Genomic DNA, 16,340 nt, shown 5'->3' on the forward strand with positions numbered 1-16,340 from the left:
TCCCTAGCTCGGCCTTCTAGCCAGGCCAGACAAGCCTTTTAGGGTTAGTGCAGCCCTCACCTTTGACCCCCAAGATCGGAGTGGCTGTCACGCTCCAGAGTGCAGAGTTACAACTCAGGCCAAAGTTAAAACAAAACAAAACAAAAAACATTTCTCTGCTCCCAAACCGGTTCTGGTTCCGCCGCCTGAGCCACCTTGCCCAATAACCCCTTCCACACTCAACTTTTTTTTTTCCCCCCCTTCTCTTGCCATGAACTGCCCTAGCCATCTCTGAAAGAAGGAACTTAAGATGCCAGGGCAGCGTGGCTGGGTTGCGGTGAGTTGTCCTCCATTAGGAACCAGAATGCCAGGTTACCCGACAGGCGCCCAGGCTGGGGACGGCGGTCATCGATCAGACCTGGCAGGGAAGGGAGGAGGGAGAAATGAAGAGAAGAGGGCAGGGGAGAGGAGAGGCTGGGCAGTGATCACCTTCACCTGCCCTGAGCCCAGCCCCCCCACCCCCATCTCCTCGCGTTCAACTATCCCCCCCGACCTTCTGCCGGGGTTAAAGGGGGCGGGGGCGGAAGGGAGGGGGCACCCCCTGAGTTACACAAGTGGCCTCCTTCTACAAGAGAATGAGTTCACCACCTCCCCAGAGAAACCTCACCATCCATCCACTCGATATAACTGATGAGACAAACCACAAGGAAAAACTTCTGTAGCCCATATTTATGGTATTAATGAATAGTTAAAAAAAGATTTACACTTCTTATGATCAATATTCTGAGTTATTTCCCTCAAAGTATATAATTACAGTGTCTTCAGAGTTTTCATCATTGTTTGAGGTGGCAAAACCATTTGTAATTTTCATTAGCCAGTAAACATGTAATTAACATTCAGCACTGTGTTTAACTTAATTCCTGTTTAAGACAAGGACAAGAAGCAGCCGAAGAGCGTTAGTTCCATTTGTCAAGTCTGACATACATCTTACCATAACAGTTTCCTAAAATAAAAGATCCGTGTTTCCCCATTATTCTTCTCTTAAAACAAAACAAAACAAAAAAATCCATTAGTTAAAACTGTATTAAACTGCAAGAGGCAGGATAGTTTTTCCTCAATTTTCTCTAGTTACTGTATTCCTGCTTCCTTTTTCCATTTGGGAGGGTGGGTGGAGGGAGGGGGTTAATTAAGCATTCATTATTTGAAGGCTTGAAATTGGGAACCCCTCCCCCCCCAAAAGAAATAGGTTTCCTCCTCAGGAAAGTTCTAGAATGGGGACTGGAAAAGGGGGGCACGGCTCTGCAGGGGAGTGGGAAAAATCACTTGGGGGGACATGAGTTAAAAGTAGAAAATGAGGATTCCAACGGATTCCTAGGAAAAATGTTGCCCTCCTGCTTCAAGTTCTATCTTTGATCCAGGGTGAGGGGAGCCTGTCTGCCAGTCTGCTAGGAGGCTGCTTTTTCCCCCTCCTCTCCCACCTCTGTTTTTTTCCAACTTGCTTTAGGATTAGCCTCCATCCCTCTCGACCCCAAACAGTGGAATTTGGCTGTGCCTCGGGTCGTCTTGCTTTGCAATATCGCCTATAGTTGCTGGCGGTTTTCCGCCGAGGCTGAGCCGTTTGCTCCAGCCTCCGACTAAACTCATTAAGTTGGGAGATTTTTTTCAATTGGACGGGTGTTTTTAAAGTCTCGTCTTTCCAGCCCCAAACAAGGTGTAACAACGCACTCTTCCTTCTAAGGAATGAGATGAGAGACAAGGATCACTCCAGACATCTCCTACCTACGGTTTGGGGTTTTTTTTCTTAAAGGCGAGGCTCGCATTCCTCAGCAGCTATGTACAAAGCTCCCTGAAACCTCGTCTCTCTAAAGTTAGTGTGCAGGGCTTTCCAAGGCTGAGAACGCCTAATACATGGGGAAGCACTTCCTTGAGGTGGAAGGTCTCTCCCTTCACCTTTCCTCTTTTTCCCTGCAGGCTAGTGCCTACTTTTTATCAGTTTGCACAATCGCTTAGATAAACACCGAGGAGGAGATTCTCTTTAATTATCAAAGACACATCTTTTCAGGGGGCCAACAAAGCGTTTATTTCACCCGCCAAACTAAAGGAGAGTTATTCCAGTTTAGAAGGAAGATGCAAGCGGTTTGGGACCTTGAACAAGGCAAATATGGTTTTGGTATGTTTACTTACAGTATTTTTTCTCTCTCTCTCTCTCCTTTCTCACTTTTCTCCTTGTGCTGTGTGGGGCTGGGGGTGACTTGGGGCTTTTCAAAAAATCGGTTTGCTAACGTGTCTGAAATGCCTAGGACTGTGGTTTCAGGGGTTTGGGGGGGGGGACAGTCAATTCAATGCATTGCCATATTTTATTACATGTGTGTGATAGGGGAGGTGGTGGAGGGGGGAAGAGGGGGGGAAAATACAATTGCAAAGCTGCCAAAATATGATTAAACCGAAGCGTAAAGACTGCCGTGCCTCCCCATCGCCTCGTCCTGTCTCCTCAAACTCCTTTCCTTCCAGAGAGCAAACTAAAAAAGCCAGTCCTATAAGCGTGTTTTTCCAAGCAACAGACGACTCGGTTTTCTAGCAAAGGAGCTGCGAGGCTCGCTCTACGTATCAGCATTTACTGTTCGATTTGCCTCTGCGCTTCATTTTGCAACCTTGTGCAACTGACAGCCAGCCAGGCAGGGAGGGAGGAAAGTCCTGCCCGGCGCCCTCGGCCGCGGCTCGGGGAGGCAAGCGCTCGGTTAAAGCTAGGAGGAGAATCGCAACGAGAAGGGTACTCACCATCGGGCGGGGTGGCGGAACTGGCGTGCGGATTTCAGGCAAACGTTTACCTTTTGGCTGTCTATTGCAACCGCGTCGGGCTGACTTAAGAAGCAATTCTGTGCTCTGTCCAGAACATTCAAGGAACGGTTCCTCATTTTTAAAAAGCCAGCGAGAGAGACGACAGAGACAGAGAAAGAAAAAGAGAGGAGGGGGTGAGGGGGACGCACATAAACCCAGTTCAGGGAGGAAAAAAAAAAAAAAAAAAAAAAGAAGATCACCTCTCCCCGCCAGTGACTCGGGAAACGCAGCGGTGGCGAGATCCGAGTCCGGTCCAACCAAGCTAGAGCCAATTAATTTTAAATCCTGAAGAATTATTCAGATTAAAATGTACAGAAGTTTCATTCTCGTATGCCTACGTGAGCTCCAAGTCGTTTCCCTTTAAGAGCTCCTTTTCTTTTAAAGTTGAATTTTAGGCAGCGAGGACTCTTACACTAGGGGGCAGACAGATACTGTACTTGCTCCAATGTTAAGCAATTTTTTTCCCTCCCAGCATATGCTCTGATTTAGCACTGTAAATTTTTCAGAGGACCCAACTCTGACAGCCCCTGGTGATTTTCAAAGTACCACAAGCCAGTGGTTAAAAATTGCATTGACTTGGAAGTTCAGAGGGACACAATGGAAACCCCTTTCCCTATTCATGGAGCTCCAGTGTGGTGGAAGAGAAAAAACACACACGAACTAGATTGAGGGAAAGGAGGAATTCAATGAATCCTGGTGGACAGAACTGGTTTCTACCGAGTTCAGAGTTAAACTCGGCATTTGCTGGGGTCTGTATTCATATTGTGATTTCATTTGGGGAGAATGACAGCCGTCAGGCCACTTGCTGCAAGAAAATCATATTCCTGGGTGGGTTTGCTTTACTTTTTTTTTTTTTTCCACCAGAGTAAAACAAATGTTTTTCCAACTTTCTCCAGCCAAATTAAAGCTTGCCATTCCCCTCATTAAAATAAATTTACATCTGCAATAAAAGACTGGGCTGGATTTTTTTTTTTTGAACAGTAACGACATATTGATATTTCTCTTTTAGTCTTAGAGCTGTTTTATTCAAGGGAAATGAGCATCTCTGAAGAAGGCATTTGAAAATATTCTCCCCTCCTTTTTTTTTTTTTTCTCAGTCTGCAGTCCTTTCTCTTCTTATATGCAGTAAAATTAACTACAATTGATATGGTCATTTATTTATTGTTTTGAATTTCTAATAGCATCCCCATAACTGAATGAATCTAAAATACAGAGTGAAACACGTCTGACTTCATGGGAAGCCTGTGGTCGTGTGCTGTGGCAGGCTCCAGTTTTGTAGGAGGTTGGGAAATTCTTCATTTTAAATCTAAGTCCATCAGAGCAGAGCATACTTCAAACACCAAAAATCTCTAAGTGCCCTGTGGAAGCTGTTGCTTTTCAGAAATTTCCCACTGCATGTCTGTAAAAGGTGATCTTGCTATGGAAGTGTCTGCACTCAAGAGGCAAGATTAAGATTTCCCTACAATCAATTATTCTCTTCTATTAAATTGAGATGGGTATGTCCATTAGATTTCCTGTCTCATCCCAGCCCCACCACATCTCTGCTGAGATTGCCCCTAATCTACTGACATTTGTAGCATTAGGCAATCCCTTGAATCATAGGAGTTGAAAGGGGGGAAAAAAAAAAACCTTTGAAATGATTTCTTTTCCATCCTTCTGTCCTCTTTAAGAGAAAGTGATATTGTGTCTCTAATCAACCTGAAATTCTCAGCCTGCCTTCTCTGTGGCAATCTCATTGTACACCAGGTTTATGATAGTTCACTGTCCACTGTAGTTGGTTGTTTTTTTTTTTTTTTACAACTTTCAAATAATCCCAGCACCTGCAGCTTTAGTGAAATACGTGATTTCAGCGGAGAAAGGGTGAGGACTAAGAAGGTTTCAGCAAGGAAGTGTAAAGAGGGTTTCTCCTCTCCTAAAAACTAGCCCCTGTCTGCCTATATCTTCACTTAGTACCTACCTTGTATTCTGCCTGTGGGTAAAGGGTATTTATTGAATGCAAAGAGCACACACCAGCACAGGTCAATCGTATGTGTGGTCTATGGTTGGTTTTTTTTACACCTTTCATCTCGTCCATTTTTTGCACTATCAAGGATGCTTTCCTGGGGTCATTACTTTACTCTTCATATGTGTTCATGTTTCCTGAAACTCAGTGTGGTTGATGTAAAATATTTCAACTGTTCATAAACCTGGTTGGCTTCCAACTTTACAGTTTTTCTTGGGGCAAAATGTGTGCGATGCTGTCAAAATTTTGTTTTCTAAACGTTGAACAATCATAATGAACTTCTCATGATCATACCGAAAGGTGCCTGCCCTGAAATACAGTGTGTTCCGTGGGGCCAACTCTAGATGTGTGATGTTTAAAGCCAAACGCCCTGGAGTTCAGAGACACATCCATGTTGATGATTTTAGCACATTGAAGCAGACTGGCATAGGCTATGAAGTTGTTCTTATTGCAGTGAATCTCTTGAGGTGGCCTGTGGCTTGTGTGTGGTTCCTGTGAGTTGTGCTTGGTATTATTTCCAATCTGGAGCAGAATCGCTGGTCGTGTTTTAATGACTCAATGGATGCCTAAAAGGAACCTGAGGAACAATGAAGTTCGTCCTCAACTGTTCCATGACCTAGAAGCATAGGCGCTGAAGTCTTTGTCTGTGTACATTGACAAATATGCATCTGATACATGTGCGCTTACATGTATGTACAGAGGGTATGCACAGGGGAGGCTAGGAGGCTGGGAGGCTGCCTCCGCTCGTCCATCAGCGGACAGAACGGTCTATTCACCTCTCTCCACGACTGGGTAGTGTGGCAGGACGTTGGCTTGTGAGTTAGCTACAACTAATGAGAGAGGATGAAGTTGAGGAAAATTGATTTTAATTGCGTCATGACAATGAGATGAAGTCTACTTGTGCTTCTCAGCATCCGAGATGTTTCATTTGAGCAATTAAAATGTCAGGCCACATACCTGTGAAATGTTAACCCTGCAAGGAAAAGAGAGATACCAAATGGCTTCTTTCTTTTTTCCCTCTAAAAAGGAAAAAAAAAAAAAAAAAAAAGTCTTATCAAGCCACAAAACCAAGCAAGTGATCAGAGTTGCTTAAGAGAAGGGTCTACCGTCACCCGGATCTGACCAAATGTTTCGTTTGCAAAATGCCTCCAAGCTCGGTTCTCGGCACCTATCCTGACCCCCACCCACTACCCCTCTGCAAAGAAACCGGGGAACTTTTCTCTTTCTCTGGCACTGTGGGCACAAAGATGCGCCGGGAGTCCCGGGTGGTGCGCGAGCGACGGATTTCGTGGCATCGCCAAGTTGCGGGAGGCGAAGTCCTCGATTCCATCCAAAGCCTCTCGCGGAGCCTTTAAGAGGCGTTGTGTGTGCGCGCCGCGCTCCTCTCCCCGCTGGGGCGGAAACCTCCGGTGCGGGGTGCGGAGAGCTCGGGGGCCGCGTGCCCGGGGCCGGCCCGGGCCCATCCCCCGCCCGGCGGTGGTGGCGGCGCGGCCGCCCCCTCCCCGCCCCCCTTGGCCCCCCGCGCGCCCCGCGCCGCGGCCGCGACGCCGCTCGCGCTAGGACCGGGCTGAGCCCGCGGCCGCCATGGCGGGGCCGCCGCGCTCCGGCCAATGACGACGAGGGGGCGGCGCGCGCGCGCCTGGCCAGGCCAACCCCGGCTGCTGCCTTATAAGGCGCGCCGTCACCATGGCAACGTGCGCTAAGTTGCAGCAGTCGTGTCAAAGTTCACTATATAGAGAGCTCAGTGAGCTGATCGCGGAGAAGCCACTTCTGCCAGCCCCGGCGCCTATAAATCGCATTCCCTCCCGCGCCCCCCTTTTTAGCATATTTGATCACTTTGATTCTCTGTTCTTTTCTCTCCGCGGTGTGTGTGTGCGTGCGCGCGTGTGTGTTTTCTTCTCCTCCTCCTCCTCTCCCCGAGTTGCCTCCTTTCTCCGGGTGCCGTGCTGCCTTTTTTTCCCTTCTTTCATTCTTTCTCTCCGTCTTTTTCTCCCCCCTCTGCGCACGAAGGATGTGCTTCTAGGTGGTGATCTGCCCTCCTCTCTCTCTTTTATCATTTCTCCCCCGCCGCCGGCGAGTTGACTCTTTCCCTATGTGTGTGAGGCGGCGGCGGCAGCAGCAGCAGCAGCGGCTCCGGCGGCGGCAGCAGCGGCAGCAGCGGCTTCAGCGGCGGCGGCGGCGCTAGACGCGGCGGCTCCGGGCCCGACCCGGCGGCTTCGGCGGCGGCGGCGGCGGCTCCGGCGGCGGCGGCGGCCCGGGCGGCCCGCAGGGAGCGGCGAGCGGCCTCCATCCGGCGAAAGCGGGCGGCGGCGGCCAGAGCGAGCGAGGCGCGCGCCGGGCGCCCGTGGCAGGCGGCGGCGGCGGCCCAGCGCCAGGACGACGCCGCGCAGCGCCCGACGCGGACCACTTTCATGCTGATTCCCCCGGACCCGGGCAGCGCTCCGGCCACTCCGCGGGCCGCCGGCCTCCGCCCCGGCCTGCCCGGCTCTCTGGGCGCGCCCGCGACCGGCGCCTCCGCTCTCCCAGTCCTCCTGATTTCGATGGCTTTCCTGAATGGCTGACTGTGGGCTGCCCTGGACTTGGCCCCCGGACAGTCGCCTCTCCTCCTCCTCCTCCTCCTCCTCCTCTTCCTCCTCCTCTTCCTCCTCCTACTCCAACTCCTCGGCACACCAGCTCTGAGAGCGAGAGAGTGAACGAGAGAGGGAGGGAGAGAGTGAGAGCGAGCGAGATCTTTGGAGAGATTTTTTTTTTTTTTTTTTTTTTGCCTCCTACTTCTGTCTTGAAGCCAGACAATCGACTTGCAGCTCTCCCTCCCCTCCCTCTCTCTCCACGTTCTGCTCCCACTCTCTCTCCCCTGGCCCCTTCCCCTCCCCTCCGGGCCGAAAGCCCCCCGAAACCAACAAAGCTGAGCCGAGGGAAACAAACAAAACAAACACACCGGGCCAGACAAGCAATCGACAAAACTTTGCAAAAGCAGAAACAAAAAAGGAAAAACTAACCAACCTCAACCAACCAGCCCCCGAGCCACCCGGGGCGCCCTCCCGCGCCCTCTCGCACCCTCGCACACACAAAAGGCGGCGCGCCGGAGCCCGAGACCCGGGAGCCGCCGCCGCCCGCAGCCAGGGGAGCAGGAAGTCCGGACGCGGCCCCCATAGATATGGCAATGGTAGTCAGCACGTGGCGCGACCCCCAGGACGAGGTGCCCGGCTCGCAGGGCAGCCAGGCCTCGCAGGCGCCGCCTGTGCCCGGCCCGCCGCCCGGCGCCCCGCACACGCCACAGACGCCGGGCCAAGGGGGCCCGGCCAGCACGCCGGCCCAGACGGCGGCCGGTGGCCAGGGCGGCCCTGGCGGCCCCGGCGGCGACAAACAGCAGCAGCAGCAGCACATCGAGTGCGTGGTGTGCGGGGACAAGTCGAGCGGCAAGCACTACGGCCAGTTCACGTGCGAGGGCTGCAAGAGCTTCTTCAAGCGCAGCGTGCGGAGGAACCTGAGCTACACGTGCCGCGCCAACCGGAACTGTCCCATCGACCAGCACCACCGCAACCAGTGCCAGTACTGCCGCCTCAAAAAGTGCCTCAAAGTGGGCATGAGACGGGAAGGTATCGGCCTCTCATTTCTCCCCCCCACCCTCGCCTGGGGTCCCGGGGCCCTGGGTGCGTTTGGCTAGCCTGCTCTGGGTAAGGACGCAGAAGCCCCAAGCTCTTCTCTTCGTATTGCAGCTGAAAGGGGTTTTATACTAGAAGCAAGTTCTGCACTGGAACCCAGACCCCCCAAATCCGCATGCTTTGGCCGACTGATTTCCTCCTCTACTTTCTCTTCGGGCTGTTTCATTTTCTTTGCATTGATTGCGAGTTCATTCGAGTTCGCCTTTCTGCGAGGGATGGGGTGTTGTCTGTTGTTGTTTTAAAAGCCTGGTTTACTTCTCCGTCTTTCCTCTCGATTTCTCCCTCTCTCCCCCTTGTTTTTCCTGCATGTTCAACATATGTCCCTCCTCCCCACCCCTTTCCCCAGCCCCCACCCTCTCAAAAAAAAAAAAAAAAACCAACCTGAGATTGTACTTTTGTACAGGAGGTTCAAATTACAAATGGCAATTTTATGCACTTCGCCGTATTAACGCTGCCGCCCGGGCAGCGCTCATGTGACCCTCCGTGGATTAACATTCTGCTAAAAAAAAAAAAAATACCTCTGTTTTCTTTTTTCCTTTCACTTTTGAAAGGAGGAGAGCGCCATAGGAGTAGGGACGGGTGGGCGAGGGGCCCTCGGCGGCTGCTTTCGCTCTGCGCGAGTTGGGTCTTTGTGATATGAAATTCGCCGAGCGCCGCGAGCTGTGCTCGGCCAATGGCGCGCTCGGCGCCGGGCGCGGGCTCCGGGCTTGGGCGAGCGAACGCCGGGCTTTCTTTGTGTTTCTGCGAGAGCGACTCTCCCGGTCCGGCGTCAGATAACAGCCCGAGCCCGAGCCTCACCAGCTTTCCCCGGCCGTCTCGGGCCCTACCCGGGCTGCGCCGGCGCCGGCCGCCTGCTCCCCGCCTCTCCCCGGCTTCCTCTCGCCTCGGCCGGCCTCTCTCTCCGCCCTCTCCCTCCGTCTCTCTTTCTTCGAGCACACTGATCAGGCTGCCGCCAGACCTCGGCTCTCTGCTCTTCTCTCACCGGGGGGCTCCCCGCCGGGCTGGGGCTGGGGCTGCCGGGTTGGGGGGAGAGTCGTGGCACGGTGGCCGCAGGCCGTCTGGGGTGAACCCTTGTGTCTTTTGCAAAAGCGTCTCACCCTCCCCCCCAGACTCGCCCCTCCCGCTCCCTCTCCTCCAATCAATAAGAAATATCAGCTGTTTAGCAGTAAAGAAGAAAGATGCCCCCAGAATGCTCCATCCCGCCCACAGTGCCGGGGACCCCGAGGCAAAGCGGCCAATTCTGGGTCCTCGGCGGCCCAGCCCCGAGCGGGCCTCGGAGGCAAGTGTGCCGCTCTGGCCGCCAGAGCTTGCCTGGGTGGTGGCTTGAGTGGAGTGCTGCCGGGCTCCCGGCGACTTCCAGGTCTGTGGCCCTGGCGCGCTGGCGAGAGGGGCAGGCCTGCCTGTTCGGGCGCGGTGCGGGCTCTGGGTCAGGCGGGGGTCGGGCTGGGGCAGACCCTGCCGGGGGAGCTGGGCGACCGACGAGGCTGGTCATTAACGGCGGGGTGTCTCCTTTCCTCCCCGCAGCGGTGCAGAGGGGCAGGATGCCGCCCACCCAGCCAACCCACGGGCAGTTTGCGCTGACCAACGGGGACCCTCTCAACTGCCACTCGTACCTGTCCGGATATATTTCTCTGCTGCTGCGCGCCGAGCCCTACCCCACGTCGCGCTTCGGCAGCCAGTGCATGCAGCCCAACAACATCATGGGCATCGAGAACATTTGCGAACTGGCCGCGCGGATGCTCTTCAGCGCCGTCGAGTGGGCCCGGAACATCCCCTTCTTCCCTGACCTGCAGATCACCGACCAGGTGGCCCTGCTTCGCCTCACCTGGAGCGAGCTGTTCGTGCTGAACGCGGCACAGTGCTCCATGCCTCTCCACGTCGCCCCGCTCCTGGCCGCCGCTGGCCTACACGCCTCACCCATGTCCGCCGACCGAGTGGTCGCCTTTATGGACCACATACGGATCTTCCAAGAGCAAGTGGAGAAGCTCAAAGCGCTGCACGTCGACTCCGCCGAGTACAGCTGTCTCAAGGCCATAGTCCTGTTCACCTCAGGTAGGAAGGAGCCCTGCCCTCTCCTGCCCAAGGACTCCTAGCTCCGAGTTAGGGCCCAGAGAACTTGGGAGTCCCCAGAGTGAGCCCAGCCTCCCCCTGGAAAGGCCAGCCTGTTGAGGGCAACCTGGAGTGGGGACTTTGTAGAGCTGCTGGGCCTCGCCAGGCCTGTCCTGGGGACAAGAGAGGAAGGCTGGGGCTTCGGGAAGGTCCCTTAGGGCACATGCTCTCAAAATGGGCCACGGGGAAGCCTCTCAAGCCTGCCAGACTGGCATGCGTGTTCCTGTGCCCTCCCTTGGCCCAGGCCTCCTGGGCTGGCTGGTCCTGTGCAGCCTCCTCTGCCCCAGGGCGCTCTCTCTGTCACCCTGACTGAGTGTCCAGGAGATGCCTCTGGGCCCTGCAGCTGCCCTGGCATCATCTCTGCAGGGGAAAAGTTTGCCCCTGCAGGGGAAAAGTTTGCCTGCTAACTCAGTGGGAGCTGGAACTCCAGGCAAACCCAACCTGAGGGCAGCAGTTTTCAAAATCATATTCTTATTAAAACAACGCAGACTGCCAGGAGAGGAGGAAGGCTGTCAGGAAGGGGGCAAGAGGAAGAAAGGGGGCATCATAACTGTCCAGGATGTCTGCACGGGGTTGAAGACTCTGGCCTCTAGCTTGATCTGCCCAGGCAAACACTTCAGACAATTTTCAGACAACCCAAAATGTATGCCAACTTGGGCTGGGTATGAATGTTGCCAGAGATATAAAACCATCATTGACTGCGTTATGAAATCTAATTAGTTTGTATGTAGTTTAACCTGTGTGAGTAATAGATCTAATATTAATTAACTCTTGAGGCCAAATGATTTCTGAAGGTGTCTGGCTTTCCACTTTGGGCCACACCTGAGCCTTTTGGCTGCCTTCAGGCTGAGTTCAGCACATCCCAGGTGGGTGGAAATCACCCCCTCTCCATTCTCTTTCTAAGTTGTCAGCTGATCCCTTTGTCATGGCTGAGAGGGGGGGAAAGAGGTTCCCAATTAAGAATTACAAACATTTGGACGTTTGTGGGGCTTGGAACCTAGGAACTGCAGTTTTTTACAGCTTGTAACCAGGACACTCGGAGAGCTGGGTAGTTCTCGTGGCAGACAAAAAGATTCACAGTCTCTTCCTTATTGTTTGAAGGAAATCTGGGGACCCAAGTCATTAGCTCAATCGATTGCAGGTTCTGAGTCCTTAACCCACTGTCTGTTATACGCTGCTGGTTTGTTTGTTTTTTTTTAACACATAACCTCCGCCCACAGCCACCCCAAATTCTGCCTTTGAAAGTCCTTAGGTAATCAATTAAAGGGCAGTGTCTGGGCAAGGAAGAGCTGTATAGAGAGGCTTGGATCTGGAGTATTTTTCTCAGGGGAACTGTCATAACTAGAACATTTGCCTGATGCAAATGTACAGGCAGGATATTCCCCTAACCCCATAGCCCCCTTCACCCCCAGCCCACAACCCTCCACCCAGCCAAGGATCCCAGACGTCGGGGGGGTGTTGTTAATTTCTCCATATCATTGTTAGCTCTTAGCCTTACCCTTGGTCTCTTCAAGGAAAGAAATGCCTGATACTGTCGTAAGAGTTTAATTTATTACTATTTGCAAAATGCAGAGGCCTGTGTGGAGAATGCAGATCGCCTCACAAAGAGATAAAGGTCCCTCTTATCTGATTCGTAGGGAGACACACAGTGTACCCATGCAAAGGGAGGGAGTCCAATGCAGACAGATCTTTTAATTCCTGACCACAGACACCTATGCATTCTTTACATGCAGAGTCCCTGGATACACACATGAGAAAATTACATGTGTCTTCTGGTTCTGGGGGCTGGAGGTAGTGGCGGCTGTTTTCAAGTATCTGTTTTAAGGATTCACAGTATGCATGTGTTAGCCCCAAGTCTTGTCTGGGGCGCCCAAAAAGGTCAGGTCACAACCTGCGCCGCCTTCACTGAGAAGCCTCTCATTTCAAAGACACTTATTGTATTTCCACATACCCCAAAGAGAAAAGTGTTTTCCTGAAGATAACAGGGAGGGGTTTCTTCTGGGAGGAAAGTGGGTTTTAAAATAAATAAATAAATAAATAAATAAATAAATAAATAAAGGGGGGTAGGAGAAAAAAGGAGAGAGAAGAAAAGGGGGGAAAAGAAACAGCTCAAATGAACAGAGAGATCACAGTTTGCATGGCTGCCCTTCAATAGGGCTAAACTGACAAGATCAGTTTTAAAGGGCCACTTAAATCAGTTTCAAAGACTGGAGAAAAATGAGTCGCCCTCTTTGGGGAGAATCTGAGGCTGGGTCGTGGACGCCATTACTAGAGGCTGGGCCAGGTTGTGGCCCTCCTCTCCCACCACCACCCCCACCCCCCCCCAATATATAATTATAAGCCAAACTCTTATTTACAGAGGAGGAGGGGGAGGAGCACTGGCTGTTTTGGTTTCATCTGTTTGTCTGTCCGTCAACTGACTTGAGCCAGATTCACCCAGTGCACTTTGCTTGGGCCTCCCAGGGACCAAGCCTGAGTTCTGGTGGCGTGAAAGCCTGCGGTGCACTGAGCTGTGTTTTACTTTAAAGCAAATACCCCCAGGACCATCTCGTGCTCTCCAACCCCCCCCCCTCCCCTCCATCCAAGTTTTCAGTATACTGGCATTTGCTCCAACTCCGGTTGGGGCAGTTTGACAAAGCACTGCACACACACCTCATGTGACCCATTTCAAACCTCTTAATCTGATGACTGAATCCTTCTTCTTCTTCTCCTTCTCCTTCTTCTTCTTTTTTTTTTTGTTTTAAACTTTCTTCCAGATGCCTGTGGTCTCTCTGATGTAGCCCATGTGGAAAGCTTGCAGGAAAAGTCCCAGTGTGCTTTGGAAGAGTACGTTAGGAGCCAGTACCCCAACCAACCAACGCGATTCGGAAAGCTTTTGCTTCGCCTCCCTTCCCTCCGCACGGTCTCCTCCTCAGTCATAGAGCAATTGTTTTTCGTCCGTTTGGTAGGTAAAACCCCCATCGAAACCCTCATCCGGGATATGTTACTGTCCGGCAGCAGTTTTAACTGGCCGTATATGGCAATTCAATAAATAAGAAATCAAAATAAGAAGGGGGAGTGAAACAGAGAGAAAGAAAAGGCAAAAGACTGGTTTGTTTGCTTAAATTCCTTCTGTTAAGAAAGGATATAAAAGGATGTTACAAGTTTGCTAAAAGAAGAGAGGGGAAGAATTTAATGGACTGTGAATTTCAAAAAAAAAAAAAAGACTGTCAAATGAACTTTTACAGAATGCATTAAAAAAAAAAAACTCCTGTGTCGGTCAGAACAACTTGCTACTTATCATTTTTGTATAAAAAGGAAATTAGTCTTTTTCTTTTTTTGGTAAATTTTTGAAAAATATTGCTAAAAGTGCATTTAAGGAGATTGGGAGAAAATTAGCAGAATGGAGAAAGTAAGTCTTTTTTTTTTTTTTCCAAATTATTAATTGTCCTGTGTCTATGTACCTCTAGCTGTTCTTTTTTGTACTTTTCTGGTTCCAAACCAGTTTATTCTGTGGTTCTATAATAAGTTTTGATATAATCTTGGCTTCTTAAAAACTGTGTATCCTTAAACTATATGTTCTGCAAGAATTAAAACTGAGTCCATGAAAATACCATAGGAAGACATAAAACTTTAAAAGGCAACTCAAAGGTGATGGAAACGCACTTACAAGTGGTGACCAAAAATTTTAGGTGAAGTTGAGCACTCTTTAATTTGAGAACTGGAGGAACCACACACAACACTTAACTTCCCCTACCCTGCCCCCCCCCCCAAAAAAAGACACCATGACAAACCTAGCTTTTTAAAAATATTTTAAGAAAGAGAATGAACTGTGGAATTTATTGGCAGCCAAGGAATGTGTCCAAGACACGTGCTGAGGTTTTGAATAAAAAGTGAACTTTTGTAATTTGAATTGGGTCCCGCTTAGTTCTTGAATTGTTATGAAAATCCTATATCTGTTTGTATATTTGCAAACCCTTTGTATTATAATTGTTGATATTTTCCCTTTTTAAAAAATACCATTGAAATCAGCATGACAAAATAACACTGTTGGCACTTATAGGTAACGTGATTGATTCAGTATCTTAGAGTTTACAGTTTGTGTTTTAAAAAAAAAAACTGAAGGTTTTTTTTTTTTAAGTGCAACATTTCTGTATACTGTAAAAGTTATAATAACTGAACTGTTTGGTCGAGTCTTTGTGTGTTATATTCCAAGGAAAATTGAAAGTATTCAGAAATTAAAATATTATTTGATATCTGAAATCTGTTTGGCTGTCCCCACTCACTGTCTTTCCATCGAGAAGAGCCCCTGTGAGCTCTCGCTGAGCCGGGCTGGGGGCTTTCATGTGTTTACTCCCCTCAGTTTGTTCAAAGGTGGACTAGTGTATTTATTTGCCTGTTTAATTTGGGTGTGTGGGGGGGGGGAGAAGCTGAAGTTAATGGTTTATCTATGGTTTAGGAAGTGCCATACTGATATAGTAAACCACCCCCATTCACCTAATCCTCCTTTTAATTAAAAATGGATTTTCCAGGAAAAAAAAAAAAAGGCCCTTATATTTGTCACACTTAAGTGCCTGCTTAGGGAAGGTATTGTGGAAAGTATTAGAAATCTTGAGATCAGTATCTATTTTATGATCAGAAAAAAATACTGTTTTGTACATTTCTGACAGTTCAGCAAAAGACAGTTCTAGCAAGCTAATCACAGCATTGTAAATAGAGGGCAGTTGTTTGCAGTGAGTTTTTCCTTAAGTAGGTGTGATTTTTTAAAAATACTCTGTGGTTCTCATCTAGCTTGGTTGTTGAGAGGATTTCAAATTCAGTGATATAGCTTATAGTGCTGAAGGGTCTGTTGTTAGTGTATATATGATAACTTGCCGCTGGCCTGTCTTTCCCCTCCCCCCCCTTTACGTTCATTCTGTGAGAGCATGACCACAGGTCAAGGGAGTCTTTTCCACTGGAGTTATGTACATAAAAACACATCGACATTTTGACATTTCGGATTGTGTAGATACAATCTGTACTGCTCTTGGGATCCTTTGTCCTTAGAAGCCAAATTAAGAAAAAGAAGAGAAAGAAAGAAGGAAGGAAACTTTACAGGGTGTGCTGATTTGGAAGTAGTGACTATTTTGTTTTGGAGGTTTTTTATTTTTTCCTCTTTCTCTTTTCCTGGTTTGGAGGAAGCTCAGTGTGTGGGAGCTTGCAATTTTGTTCTTATTGAGGCTTTCCAGCACCACCCCCCACCATACTTCCCCATGTTGTGGTTCAATTTTAAAAGCGGGTGGGTAGGGCAGGTGGAAGAAAGGGGATCATTTTGTAAAGTGTATTAAACTTTGATACTCCGTTCCAGTCAATACATGTAGACCAGAAAAATCTGTCTGATGTGTGCATTTGAGCAGAGTTCTCCAGCTGACCCTCAGCTTCTTTCTGTAGATATATACATCCAGAAATACAAGTACGTTCTTAGGGCAGAATATCGCTGACCTTTTTAGCTCCAGGTTTGTCGGTTGCTGTTTATTTTCTCCTCTTGCAAGTGCTATCCATGTGAGTGTGTGAAGTTTCTCTAATAAGTAAAACACAGGCCCTTTTCCTTGTTTGTTTTGTGTTAGTTTATTGTAAACAGCCATTTGTTGTAAATTATTATTGGCATTAAATTATAATTTATGATTTTCAAAGCAAAAGCCAGTCCCTGTTTTATTATGCTTTAAGCATGTGTTCTAGTCATTGGAAATCTCTCTCTCACTCTTAAGTTTCAGCAAGGAGCTTGGGGG

At 49.7% G+C, this 16,340-nt stretch overlaps 1 protein-coding gene across 3 annotated transcripts; it reads left to right on the forward strand.

Annotated features, from left to right (window-relative positions):
* Positions 1–1,786: 1,786 nt before the first annotated feature.
* Positions 1,787–16,244, forward strand: NR2F2 (nuclear receptor subfamily 2 group F member 2). Of its 3 annotated transcripts, none has more exons than XM_042941098.1 (3): positions 1,787–2,149; positions 10,009–10,536; positions 13,350–16,244. In XM_042941098.1, the coding sequence occupies exons 1-3, from the start codon at positions 2,107–2,109 to the stop codon at positions 13,622–13,624; spliced, it is 846 nt and encodes a 281-aa protein (XP_042797032.1). In that variant the 5' UTR covers positions 1,787–2,106; the 3' UTR covers positions 13,625–16,244. The 3 variants fall into 3 exon arrangements, with proteins under 3 accessions (XP_042797032.1, XP_042797031.1, XP_042797033.1); XM_042941097.1 differs by lacking the exon at positions 1,787–2,149 and adding an exon at positions 7,168–8,418; XM_042941099.1 differs by lacking the exon at positions 1,787–2,149 and adding an exon at positions 9,572–9,844.
* Positions 16,245–16,340: the final 96 nt, after the last annotated feature.

The sequence above is a fragment of the Panthera leo genome, chromosome B3 (assembly GCF_018350215.1).
Source record: "Panthera leo isolate Ple1 chromosome B3, P.leo_Ple1_pat1.1, whole genome shotgun sequence".
NCBI lineage: Eukaryota > Metazoa > Chordata > Mammalia > Carnivora > Felidae > Panthera > Panthera leo.